Below are 13596 nucleotides of genomic sequence, written 5' to 3'. Positions count from 1 at the left end.
GGATAGCAGGCAATGGAGGTTTCTGGTATGATCGCATGACGTGACTATCGCACGAAAGTAGCTGCCAGAAAGCAGAAGATAAGTATGAGATTATAAAAGGGCGAGACGAAAAGCAAAAAAAGAACTCCAATCGCATAGAAAAACTAAAAGATGGCGAGTAGGTGGAGCGCAGGATAGGCTAAAAGCTAGGGATATATGGGAGCGGAACGACTATTGTGTACCGAGTTTACCTGATCGACGTAACGTCGTGCTTATTACAAAAATAAACGAGTAGATGAGATAGTAGAGGCCGGAGCGAGCGAACACGCGGGCCATGCACCAGAGACCGGAAACGGCTTATGGAAGAAGGAAGGAGAGTGGTGATCCAGGGCTAGTGATGAGTGATGGGCAAGTATGGATGCTGAGATAGGCTGTGATGGGCGGATGACGGAGGACAAAGGGGGTATCGGAAGAGCTGGTAAGGGTTATCGAGGATATCAGTCAGGGAGCGTGTCACCACGGCAGCCTCACCGACGCCCCCGTACTTGCGCTCGGCAGTGGCGACTCGACCGCATGCTCCTTGTCATCCCTTGACACCTCCTCGATCTGAAGTGTCGGGACCTTCGGCCCCTCGTCTTTGTGCTCGTTCCCGGGAGGAGTTAAGCTGGTAGCGGGCGTAGCGGTCGGACCTGATGCAGAAGACGATTCGGGGTGAGGTATAGAATCCTGGACAGGTGCAGATGATGAAGACAGCTCTTCCACGGGTTTGTGCGCGTTTACGTCCGAGGGTTCAGGTGCGGCGGGAGCAGTGTCCGGTTCCTCCTGCTCGAGCTCTCCGACGTGGGCTTTGGGGGTGGTATCGATGGCGTCGGAGTCGATGGTATCGGCGTTGTCCTGAGCCTCGGCGCCAGCGACGGTGCCAGTTTCAACAGCTGAGGCAATGGCACCAGATTCAACCGCAGTTTCGGACGCTTCCGCAGAGGGAGGAGGAGCACGGGCATTTGCTTCAACCTCAGCGTCGGGAGTAGCAAGTCCACCGGCGGCGCCAGCTTGAGCGTCGGCGCAAACAGGGGCTTCTGCGTCCTGGGCATCGTCAGCGGCAGAGGCAGAGTCAGGAGCATCCCCGTCGCCAACGTTCTCGTCCCTGGCCCCTTTAGCAGCAACCGCATCCACACCCACACCAAAAACAACGCCATCGTGCCCGACATCACCATGGCCGTCTTCCACCGCCGACCCTTCCTCCACTGCCACCTCCGCATCTGGCATCACAGTTCCATCCTCATCCCCGCCAATATCAAAACCATCCTCGAAAGGAGCCTCCGCCTCCGCCTCATCTTCGCCACCAACAGCCTGGGGCTCGATCAGAGGCTCAGGCGGCGGCGGCGGCGGGACGTTCGTCGAAAACCTCGCCACAGGCCCCGTAAACGACCTCCTCCTCTCCCTCTTCCTCTGGCCCTCCCACCCCCGCCCCTGCCCCTGCCCTTTCCCACCGGCACCCTCACCCTCACCAGAGGGGGAAGACGACAACGACAGCCCGCGCATCGAGTTCGAGCGCGTTCGCAATGGCCCTAACCCCTGCCCGCCCGCGCCAGGCACAGCCAGCGACGCAGTCGACGCGAAAGGGTTTTCGGGGGAAAGCCACAGCGCGGGAATGCCTCCGCCCAAACCGAGCGCCGAAGCGGACGGGGACACTTTGGATGACGTTCTGGGGATGGTGAGGTGCGTGTCCAAGGATGGCGGGGGTGCATTTCCAGATTGATCTGGCACTGGAGCTGGGGTGGATTCCATTAACAAACCCTGGTTCGGCTCTGGCGGTGCCGGAACGGGTCCTACGTCCACCAAAAAAATCCACGTCAGCATACGCACATACGCACACGCATACTGTAAAAGACTCACGCGACGGAGGCGCAGGTCTCACCGCCCCCTCCCCGTCCTTCGGCGGCACCGGCGGCGGCGGTGGCCCCGGTGTGAGCGGCGACGGCCCGGGGGTCACGGACACGGCGCTCATCGGCTCCTCGCCCGCGTCGAGATCGAGGAAGTTCATCTCGAGGAACGAGTCGTCCGTCTTGACTTTGATGTTCTGCGGCTGCGGCTGCGGCTGCTGTTGTGTCTGCTGCTGTTGCGACTGTGTCTGCACCTGCGGCTGGGTTTTGCTCCCGCTCCGCTCGTGCGACGGTGAATGTGCCTGCGTCTGCACCTGCGCCTGCGCCTGCTGCAGATTCTTGCTCCCGCTCCTCGAGTGCGCCGGCGAGTACGCCTGCGCCTGCGCATACGGATGCGACGACTGCGACCCCGCGCGGGAATGCGAGAGCGCCCCCGCCCCGGCCGCCGAACCCATAGGAAGAGCCGGGACAGGCGGGGGCGCAGTAGCAGCCCCAGGAGCGACCACCCCGTCCATCCCACTGATGGATAGATTGCGCAGCGGCCTCGGGAAGCGCAGAGACGCGTTCGACGCGGCGCGGGAGCGCGTGCGCGCCGCCGCGACGCGGTCTGCTGCCGGCACAGGGTTGATGTTCGCGCTCGCGTTTGCGTTTCTGCTGCGCGTCGAGCGCGTGCTGCGGCGCGATCGCAGTGACCGCACGCTCTTCGCGTCCGCAGCGACGCCCGTGCTGAACGTCGCGCTCGCGGCACCTGCGCTGTTCGGCAGCGAAGACGGGTACGAGCTCGGCGGGGGCGGGCTAAACGCCGATGGTGGTGGCGGGTGTTTCGCGGACGAGGGCGGGGAGGCGAAGAGCTGCGCTTTGGACGCGACGGCTCGTGCTGTTACGCCGACGACTTCGACAGTCGCGGTGTCGTCGAACATGCTCAGCCGCTCGGAGACAGAGTCGTCGCCCGGTGTGCGGTCGTGCCCGGGCACCGTCAGCCCGCCGCCGCCGCCTACGCTAGTCCCTGCCAATCCCCCTTCGGCACCTCCCTCTCCGTCCTGCCCCTCCCCTTCCCGCTCCTCGTCCTCGTCCTCATCCACATCCGACCCGACCTCCGACCCACTCGCACTCCCACCACCGATCATCACCTCCCCCACCTCATCCGCCTCCTTCGCAAACTCCTCCGCATGCTTCCACGCCTCCTCGAGCTCCTGCTCCAGATTCGCGATGCGCGCGCGCGCCTCGCGCAGCTCCCCGGTCTGCTTCTCGTACCGCGCGTTCAGCTTGCGCAGCGCGACGGACAGCGCGCTCGCCCAGTGCCGGTGCTGCGCGCGCTCCAGCTGCGCGTGCTCGTCCGCGAGCGCAAACAGCGCGAGCATGTGCGTGTCGCACGATGCTGCTGCGTCCGAGAGCTGCACGAGCAGGTCGCCGAGCGGGCTTAGCCCCGGTCCGCCGCTGCCGCCGCTAGCAGACAGCGACCCGCCCGCGTTGCTGTGCAAGCTGTCCCTATCCGACGCCCCCGTCGACGCAAAGGCAGACGCCGACGCAGCAGCCGAGCTCACAGCATGCAACACGTTCGTCCGCCGCTGCACCCCGAACCGGATCCTCGCCTGCGTCTCGCGCTGCGCGCCCTGTATCCTTGCCAGCTCCTTGTCGAGCGCGCCGTCGAGCGCGGCGAGCGGCAGGAGGCGCACGAAGGATTCGCGCGCGGAGAGCTGGATCGCGCGGCGCACGATCTCCTGCAGCTCCGCGCTGGAGAACGTCCATTGGGCGACTTCGTACGGGAGCGCTTTGAACGGGGCCGATAGCGCTGCCTGCGACTGCGAGGCGAAGGACAGCGGGGGCGGGGGCACCAGCGAAGGGAGCTTGGGGACGAGCTTGATGCCGGACGAACCTCGGGAGGGCGAGGGCGGTGGGGGTGTGGGTGCGGGTGTGTGAGTCGACGGGGATGTCTGAACTGCGGCGTCGGCGGAGGTGGTGGATGATGATAGGGAGTGTCTGATGCGATGTGGGGAAGATGGATAATATGAGAATGATGTGGATGACCCGTTGATGCCGTTGATGTTGAGTGCGGGGATCGCATGGGTGGTGTATGGGGGCGCTGGTCCAGGAGTCACGATGGAGGGGACAGCGGCGGGCGGGGGGAGGGGTACTGCTGTGGGCGGGCCCGAGTACGCGCTGTCATCTTGGCTTTGGGAGGTGGTAGCGTAGCCGTTGACGTTGGGGATGACACTTGGACCTACATTCTGGCTCGCGTTCATCTCCGGCGGCGGATGTGGAACCGAGACAGGAGGTGGGCGGGGCGCCTGCAGCTGCTGGGACTGTCCTTGCTGTGCATACGGGGGAAAGGTACTCTGAACAGGTGAAGCGACGGTAGACTGAGAGGGCGATTCGCCTCCGTTTATAGACGAATTAGATGAGCGCGAAGGGCTGGTAAGATCGAGCGAGTTCTTCTGCCGCTGAGTGCGAGCACCGCGTGGGCCTGCGGGGCGGCCTGCGAGACTGGGCCGGGCCAGAGCGGTCTGCCTGGGTCGAGGACCCACGTTGAGGCTGGCAGCTGGAGCGTCGTCCATGGCCCGGTGACCGTCGGCGGGTGGTGGAGGTGGAGGTGGAGGTGGAGGCGGAGGAGGTGACGGACGTGGAAGAGTCTGGGTTGGGGCGCCCAAGATGCGCATAGACTGCATGCGATGACCACGGCCAGCGGATGATGTAACATCTAATCAGATTATAATCACATCACTTTCTTTTCTCAACATAAAGTCTTTCGAATCTGTCTCTTCATAAGCTACCTGATTTTGACAAACAGACGTCGACCTGAACTCCCTGTAGACTTTCTCGAGTTTCTAGAGTCCTCACAATTCCTAGGAAAGACTTATGAATTGGTTGGCATATGAGTGAATGTATCAAAACATCATAATAACTGTCAGCTGGGGCTGTCGGGTTGGCTGGCGACACATAGATCAATTACTGTAGATCACTGTTCCATGTCATGCCCAATATGAGTGGCGGTTAGACCAATGTCAGATTGAAAACCTAAGCTTGTTTCTCTCAGACGCTCGCCGTACATTTCCTACGCACGCAAGAGCCGAGAACGTGAGGGAACGTGCTGACACTGTTCATATGTGACATACACTGTCAGAATCCGGCAAGAAAATGTTTGAAAAAAGAATGAAGAGGGGAAGAATTAGACTGGATTTAGAGTTGCAATTGATTGGCGCATTTTTTCACCTCCGCGACGATCGCCCCTTCCTGCTCTCCTCACTCTTGCACACATCCGACTACACCGGATTCCAGCTCGCGGCCCTTCTCCTCTTTAGCTTCAATCCAGTCTTTCAATTCGCTATTCAAGTTTCAATGCACCTCCTTCTCTGGCCTGCATCACTAGGCACCACCCAAGGGCAGTCCAGGGCAGGGCTGAGCCGGGATGCACTCTTGACAAGCTGACAGGCGATGTCACCCGGAACGACTTCCCGAGGCGAGAAAAAGTCGCGTTGCTAGCGACCGGCGGTCATAGGCAGAAGCTCATTTCACGTCGGCCATTTTAGCCTCGCCAGGTGCCTTGGACCTGTCAACCCTCAAGCGCCTATCATGCATCAAGCCCGATGTTTTCGCTCTCTCCGGCCCAGTCGCCCCTCTTCCGACTTTCCGAGCCTGCGTCCATGTCAAACACCCACCCAGCGAACGCTCCGCTCCAAACCCTCTTTGCATCGATCACCGCCGACCGCTAAGCCTTGGCTTCTCTGCTGAAACCTGAAGCGTCCGTGACGTCTCCCCTCCCAGATCTCGCATCTACATACCGCCGCACGGCTAACGCATATCGGTGACGTCTGACGTCCACCGACATTGCCCGCTCGAGATCATCGGCTGCACGGCGCCTACAGAGTCATATTGCCTTTGTGCTCTGTATCCGTACTCGATCTCGCATCTGTTCATTTCATTATTATTACTCGCAGTTCCACCATTCGGCTCTCTCCGTCGAGCGAGCAGTCGCGACAGCAGTCTTAGCTTTCACGAGACACCGAGGCACACGGGCCAGGCCAGGCCTGCCCCCCAATAATTCGCAAGTCTCCGTCTCCGAGGTGACGCAGCACGGCCACAGCAGCCTGGCAGGCAGGCAATAAACGGCTGAACGGTTGTTCAGCAAAGCCACGCGACAAACGACCACCCTCGGTATCATAAGGTCATATATAAGTAATTAGACGAAAGATCCATTAGGGCCTCGGAAGGAGGGTCCGGGAAAGCGAGAAAACATCGTGGGTTTTTCGAGTGCCCCAACCCAAACATATCACTTTCCTAAACTCATCCAAACTCTCCTCTCCTTCTTCTCTTCGTTCCCTCCCTTCCTTTCTCTCTCCTCCACCCCTGATTCCTTGATCTCCTCGTGCCCCCATCCACCCGCTTCTCGCACACGCCCAGACACGGAGCCGGCCAATCGTCGATCGTCGACGCTGGTCAAAGAACGTTTTGCCAGACCATCACCGCATCTCGGTATCTTACATCTCACATCTCCCTCCACGGGCCTCCACGGGCCCACAGCACCCGCGCGGTCTCCAGTATTCTAATACACCACGCTCAGCCGCTTCTTCAGTCGACGGAAGAACCCCCCTGACTCCGACGAGGCCAAGTACAGTACCGTACAGCCACGCGCACAGAAAACACACACGCCCCGATCGCGCGAAGGCCTGACTCGCGCGCCACGCCAATCTCCCCCCCAGTACGTACCCGAGTCCCGCAACACCTTCCAGGCTCATACAGGCTAATGATTTAATACAAGTACATCCTCATTTATCGCGCGCCGGCGATAGCTCTCTCCTCCGCCTTTGCTTGCAGCTGGTTGAATTAAACGCCGGCTCAGACCAACCAATACGAGATAGACCAACCAGGATTTGCTTCCGTGAGTTCTGAATCCCACCCCTGTATGTATGCATTTGCCGCGCCACCTGGTGCTGACTTGACGCGACGTTCCACGATTGCGTCGGTGCGGGCTCTATCCTTGATTCCGCACGTCGCTTTCACTGTTTTCCTCTTCTTTTCTTTTAATATTCCTTCGTGGAGAAAGCACACGTTCCCCCTTGACACATCGACTCGACCCGTCTTGTCTCGTCCGAGTGAACGCGCGTTTGACAGTTTGCATACAGGAGCTTTACAGGGCAGGGCTGTAGATCACCGGTGCACCGCCGATCAGGCTCGAGCCAGACAGACGGTCGTTGGGTGGTGGCTGACCGCTGGTTGCATCACCACACACGCCCCTCTCGTCTCATCTCGTCTCGTCTCGTCAGTCCGCAGCCCGCTATATAACACGCTCGCAGCCCGTCCTGACCGCCGTGTTTTATATCCGTCTGCCCAGCCTCATCCTGCCAGACCACGGGCCAAGCGCCTCGTTGCCCCTCGCACTTCACTTCCCACTTCATATTTCTTTACGTACCCCCGCGACTGCGCTAGTAGCGCGAGTGCTGCGTAGCGGTATTACTTACTCCGTGCCTTTCGCGGTCCGCCACAGCTGACAGATAGATTCTGCGTCCGAATCGCACATTGTCGGAACGCGTACATATACACACACACCTCACGTTGAACTCCGTGAGTCCATCCACTCCCCTTCGTTGTTCTCCGTTTATCCTGCGGCTGACGTATCTGTCCGCGCATCTTTCAACAACCTCTCCTTCCCTCCTTCTCGCGCTCCTCGACGCCTCGACGCATCGATACACTGTGCGCGTTTATGGTCATGGTCCTCTTCAACCGCCTGCAGTTCGCCCCCCGCTCGAAATTCGTCGTGATGGCCAGTCCATCGTCCGGTGGCGCGCGCGATATACCGCCGCCGCTGCCTATCCCGCTCGACGTGCTGTTCGATGTCATGTCGCTGCTCCCTGTTAGGGACGTTCTCAACCTGAGACTCGTAAGTCCTCGTCTAGTTATTTGTTCTCTCGACGCCCACCCTATATTCGACGGCGGCGTTCGCGTTATAAATCCCTGCCATTTTTATTTTTATTTTGCCCATGTCCACTTATCTATACACGACACCATCCTCTTCTCTTCTCTTCTTCCCTCCTCCCTCCCCCCATCTCACATCGCCTCCCCGATCATAAACCCCACCCGCTAACACACACCATTTACCACACACACACAGACGAGCAAATCCTTCTCCGCGCTCACCCGCCTGCGCTCCCTCTGGCTCCTCCTCCTCCGCGTCCACGTCCTCGCCGCACAGCCGCCTCTCCCCCTCCCACGCCCCTCACGCGGCCTCGCGCTCGAGTCGCTCAGCGCAGCAGACCTCGAGGCGCTCGTCCGCCGCGCCCTGCTCCTCCGCAGAAATTGGACGGCCGCCAGGCCCGAGCCTACACGGCCGCCGCGGACGATTGCGCCGCCACCGCCGCCACAAGAAGAGGAGGATGACGAGGAAGATGGAGAAGAAGGGGAAGGAGAAGGAGGAGAAGAAGAAGAGGCGAGGGCGCCACAAGAGGAGAGGGTGGTGTTTTTGCAATTCCTTCCTGGGCGGGGAGGACGGTATCTGGTGTCGGTGTCGACGGTGAAGCAGCCGCGGGTGTTCAAGATACGGTGTTGGGATGTCGGAGAGGTCGGAGAGGAGGAAGAGGAAAGCGAGAATATGGAGACGGAGGAGACGGGGAGCCGGGCCGGCGCAGAAGAGGTCGAGGGAACTGGCGAGGAGAGCAGGAGACGAGCTGGGAAGCTCGTCGCTGAGATCGTTCACGCCGAGGGCCCTTTCAGCGGGGTGATCGTCAATTCGGACCCGTCGAGCGAGGCAGTCCTTGCAGTCCAGTTTGCCCAGTCAGTTTTCCTATTTCAGTTACTGCATAGATACCGTAAGCTCACATTTATTTTATTTTTCTACAGTACCGAGGTATTTGCGGTCGATTTCGCCGACCCAGACCCAGACACGGCGTTCGAGACTCTTGCTACAATCGATGGTGTGCGCGAGGTGCATGTCCTTCAGGGCAACAAACTTGTCACCCGCGCCACAGAGAGCGGCGAGATGGCACTGTGGGACCTGGATAATCTCGACTCGGATCCTGGGAAGGAGCAAATGCGTTTCATGAACACGCTCCAGCCTGTCGTATGTCCTTGAAATTTACGCCCATTTCTTTCGCTAAATTTTCTCTTTCCACCCATGACCAGCCCGAACGCCCACTTGGGATGCACCTTGGCCCGGAATATCTTATCGCCTTTGGCTCGCAGACATGCGAGTTCTACCCGCTCGCCCGCCGCGAGACCAACCTCCCCATTCGCGGCTCGCCGATGCAATACCCTGTCGCGCAGCACAAATACCCCTGGCGGATCGACTCAATCAACATCGCCCCGCAGGCGTCGTACGCCGGCGCATCGTCCGCTTATACAGCAACATCCTCCATGCACCCCGCCAGCCCCACACTCCCACTCTCGTCTCCTCGCAGCTCAACACCCCGCCACAGCCGAAAAAACCACGCCCCACCGCCGATCAACATCTTCCTCCGCTTCGCAAGCATCTACCCCTGGCCCGTGAACATGCTGCACTACCTCGTCCTCCGCCCCAACACGCGGTACACGCCCACGCGCCCCGTCGGCGCCGCGAACCTCCCCTACACGCTCCCGCCGCGCGCCGTGCAGACGCTCGGCAGCCCCGTGCGTCTCTTCGCGCAGAGCGCGGTCGCGCTCGGCCCGTGGGGCACCGCGATGTGGTTCGACAGCCACGCGGACGAGTGGGCGGGGCCGAGCGACGCGGGGCAGCGGCTCGCGGGCGAGGCGCTCGATGCGCGGGCGGCGATCAGGGCGGGTGCGGGCGCGGGCGCGGGCGAGCCGTGGGGCGTGACGACGTCGTCTGCGGCGTCTGCGTCTTCCGCTTCGCATCCGGGGTCGGCGAGAGTGTCGCCCACGCCTACTGGTAGCTCGGACTCGGCACATGGAAGAGGGCCTGGTGAGGGGTCGGGCTCGAGCTTGGTCAGAGCGAGCATGGTGTTTGCGTCGAGGAACGATGACGGCTGGACGCGCATCGCGATGGACGAGGAGGCGGGGCGTGTCGCGCTCGGTTGTGCGGATGGCAATATCGTGCTGTACGACTATGCACCGCAAGAACCACATCCGCACCCCCATCCCTATGCTGCTTCACACTCCTCCATGTCACCTCCGACGCTGTCGCCTCGATCGTCTCCTGAGGGCAAGGCCAGGCGGAAGCAAGAGCGCACCAGTACACCTGCACCTTCTGCTGCGCTATCGTCTTCATCAACACCGGAGGAACCTGCAGCGGCATAGATTGCACCTGGCAGTTCATGAAGGGATCCCGCCTGTGCGAACTCGGCTTGGCTACGACGTTGATGGTCATTTCCGTTCTTCATCACATTATTACCCAGACTCAAAGATACCCTGTGCACCATGTATAATCTGTTGTGGGTATATACACTATCAACACGCTCAAGCGTAGAGCATATTTATATAATTTACGGACTCTCAATGTAACGTTTGTGCAATCAGTCGATTTGGATCTATAATACAAGTAAAATGTATACAGCGGCTAATCACCGGCGTCATGGGTTTACGAGGCGATGAGGACCTACACGGCGGAAGGATTATGAGTCAGATTACTTTTTTCGCATGCAGACAGCGCAAGCTTACCGCAGACGGTGTGAGACCCAAGTCGCGCAGAGACTTGCTAAAGTCTGAACGTTCAAATTGTTTTCTGTAATGCAGGTGAACCGGAAGCGTCAGCACACCCGATCAGTTCATTGCAATGTACTTGAAGAATGTCACCTTGGGAAGTGTTGTGCAAACGAAACAGTGTCGACGTCGACGGTGAGCGTCTGTGCAGCAACAAACTCGGCCACCTCGCGTAGCGCTAATTTATGGATATCATTGTTCGGACCAATATCCGCGGGCATTCGGAGTAGGCGACAATCAGCAGAGATTGAGATCAAGCAAAAAAATGTCGATAGATGGCAGGCATCAATAAATCGCGAAAGGATCAATCAGTCAGCAATAATGTCGAATTTCGATCAAGGAAAAAGGAAAAAAATGGAGACAAACTCCGGAAAAATCGCACTCACTTGCTTCGCTCGAGAGCGTCGTCGTCAATGGTTGCCCGCCAGTCGCGAGCCGGATCTGTAACCGCGTTTCCTTGAAGTCCTTGCCAGCCACGCCTGATGATGACGTAGTCGCTGCTGCTGCTGCGGGCCCACCGGGCCGAACCTGCGGGGCGCTGCTCGCGGAACTGGGCGCATCGACAATCTCGCGCCCTTCGCGGAGGGCCTTTTCGCGTGCAGTTCTTTCAGCGCGGGCGATCCTGTCGGCCTCGATCTGGGCTTTGATGGCAGCTCTGGCTTTGGCGTCTTCGACCTTGTCTGAAGAAAAGTTGAGCGAGGTCAATGCGCGATGAGGTCGGGAGATCCAGAGGAGCGCGGGTAATGACGGACGTGCGACACTCACCTCTACGACGCTGCTCTATCTCTTTCTCGATTTCTTTTGCTTTGAGATCTTCTTTAATCTTGTTCAAATCCTAAGTTGAACCCCGCGGAGATGAGCACATGCGTATATGCGCATACCCAGAACACGGGCAGGGAAGAGATCGAGGTCTACAATCCCAAGGGGAGGGGCTCACCTTGCCCTGCTTTCGTCTAATAGCTTCATTCTCTTTAGCCTCCTTAGCCTCCTCCTTCGCCTTCACAGCACGTTTGGCCGCCATCTTCTCGCGTAGTTCTGCAAGTTTCTGCTTCTTTTCCTCCTCTGTGAGGGGCTTGACCTGTCAATGCGCATGAGCGAGGTGTAGAAGAAATGTAGCTTGTCAAAAGCTAGACGAACTTCTTCGATCGATTCCTCGAACTGATCGTGACCGCTCTTCTCAGCGTGGAAGTTGGCGAGGGCTGTATTCCGGAATGTCTTTCCGCAGAGGGAACATTTGATGCTCTATGATTGAACATGAATATGCGTTGATTGTAAGTTGACCTTCCCAATGCATACCTTGGCTTCCACATCGGCACTGCCCTGAGACTTGATCATGTCCCTGAGCTCCGCTGCATCCTCGTCGTCCTCGTCAACATCCATGGCACCACTCGAGCCACCGGCTCCTCCACTGCTTGATACGGTTGATAGATCAGGTACGGGTTGTCCCTCGTGCGAGAGGATGTGATCCATGGCGGGCTGCAGACCGCTGTTACGTGTTTCCTTGAGTGCCCCTGTGCGCGTAAACACGCGTGTTAGAGCCCAGAGTTTGTGAACATGGCAAGGGCAGGCGAACAGTTTACGCGGGCCTCCTCAAAGCCCATGCTCAACAGAGTCTCCTTATCGCTCGGCATCCTATCTCAAAGTGCTCGTGTTGTCGTGGATGGCTTGAGGATGGCTGTGGGATTGGAGGGGAGTGGTGTCTAGTGCCAAGTGAAGCGACGCGTGTGTGTTTTAACACAGCCACAGGTGCTCTCACAGCGTGCCAACAGCAGACTTGTCTCCGTCACCCATTCGTGCGCGAGTCATCCAAGCTAATGTGAGTATTCTCGTAGATCTCATCCAATTTATCCTTGACTCATGGACAATCTGAATGAGTCTATATCTCTCGGAAGGCTACTATGAACGATCCCAACGAAAACCAACCAGTTACCAACAAGCGTGCGAAACAACACACTCAGGCGAACATCCATTCTCTTCCGCCCGAGCTGCTTGGTCATATCATGCTACTCCTGGGCAAGACTCGGCCGCAAGGGATGGTCGACATAGGCGACCAGACATTGATTCTGTCCCACGTCTCCCGGCGTTGGCGCGACTTTGCCCTTTCCTTCCCTCTTCTTTGGGCAAGCTTTACCACAGACTATAGCCAGAAGGCGGAGAAGTCAAAGATGTTTTTGAAACATTCCAAGTCAGCACCACTAGAATTCAGCCTCTACTTTCCTGTTCAGAACCCAGAATGGAACGAGGTGGTGTCACATGTACTGAATCAGCTATCAAGATTTTCTTGTCTACACCTCTATACCAGCGAAAGCGAGCTGCCTGACCACCTTTTCACTATCTCTACACCGTTTTTGAAGGATTTGACCATTTGGTACGAGCCCCCTAAAAATGAGGCCCCCCTTATACTCCACATTGATCGCGAACTTTGTGGCGGGATTATGCCGCTATTGTGGTCTCTTACCTTGGAAAAGTGTGCCGTGGCCTGGGGTTCCTCAATCTTTTCTGGAATCGCCGAACTGAACATATCCTTATCCGCAAACGATGACCAGATTACCAGTGAGCAGATAACCGCCACCCTTCGTTGCTGTGCCTCTACTCTCCAGAAATTGATCCTCTATAACTGCCTGGCTCCGGAGGCCTCCATACCTCTGTCCTGGGCGATCCAGTCCGAGGCTGTATCCACCTCGACATCACAACAACCGGACCTATTAAGGTTGCCGTACAGCCCCCTCTACGCCCTCCTAGTTAGGATCCATTTATCCTCGACCCACTCACTGCCGGTAATTCTTTCAATAACTTCTTTTTAACTTAGCCCTTCTTCTTCAGGTCTCTAAGTCCCCTGGATGAGTCATCCGCTTCCCGGCCCGTTATTTCCTAGGGCCACGTCATCCCTCGGTAAGTGTTCCCGGCCTCGTTCTCCCGAGTTCCCTTCCGATCCCTTCCGCTCGCTCCCGCCCGCTTAGCCCCGTCCCTCCCGTGTTTCTTTTCCCACCCTCCTTTCTTTTCCCCCCATCTCTCCCTCCCCCCTCGTCCCGCTCCCCTCGTTGTCGCCGCCGTTCCCGACGGCCAGCGTCCACTGCGGCTGCCGCCGCCCCGCCTGACAACGTTCGCC

General features: G+C 58.6%; 3 protein-coding genes across 3 annotated transcripts; 1 reads left to right on the top strand and 2 right to left on the bottom strand.

Annotated features, from left to right (window-relative positions):
* Positions 1-8: 8 nt before the first annotated feature.
* CONPUDRAFT_169589 (uncharacterized protein) lies at positions 9-4528 on the bottom strand (the record flags this gene model as incomplete). Its single annotated transcript, XM_007776418.1, has 2 exons — positions 9-1808; positions 1876-4528. 2 exons carry the CDS (start codon positions 4526-4528, stop codon positions 493-495), a joined length of 3969 nt encoding a protein of 1322 aa, XP_007774608.1. The 3' UTR covers positions 9-492.
* A 4792-nt stretch (positions 4529-9320) lies between these two features.
* CONPUDRAFT_43295 (uncharacterized protein) lies at positions 9321-9899 on the top strand (the record flags this gene model as incomplete). Its single annotated transcript, XM_007776262.1, has 2 exons — positions 9321-9667; positions 9779-9899. Coding segments are annotated over 2 exons (468 nt in total), but the record flags the coding sequence as incomplete, so codon positions are not given.
* Positions 9900-10365: 466 nt separating this feature from the next.
* On the bottom strand, positions 10366-12118 carry CONPUDRAFT_159317 (uncharacterized protein; the record flags this gene model as incomplete). Its single annotated transcript, XM_007776417.1, has 9 exons — positions 10366-10383; positions 10446-10509; positions 10581-10665; positions 10874-11167; positions 11253-11322; positions 11425-11565; positions 11625-11729; positions 11784-11998; positions 12061-12118. The coding sequence occupies 9 exons, from the start codon at positions 12116-12118 to the stop codon at positions 10366-10368; spliced, it is 1050 nt and encodes a 349-aa protein (XP_007774607.1).
* Between the last annotated feature and the right edge of the window lie 1478 nt (positions 12119-13596).

The sequence above is a fragment of the Coniophora puteana genome (genome assembly GCF_000271625.1).
Source record: "Coniophora puteana RWD-64-598 SS2 unplaced genomic scaffold CONPUscaffold_17, whole genome shotgun sequence".
NCBI classification, from domain to species: domain Eukaryota; kingdom Fungi; phylum Basidiomycota; class Agaricomycetes; order Boletales; family Coniophoraceae; genus Coniophora; species Coniophora puteana.
The sequence above is the reverse complement of the archived record's forward strand: the minus strand, read 5'-3'. Positions and strand labels throughout refer to the sequence as shown.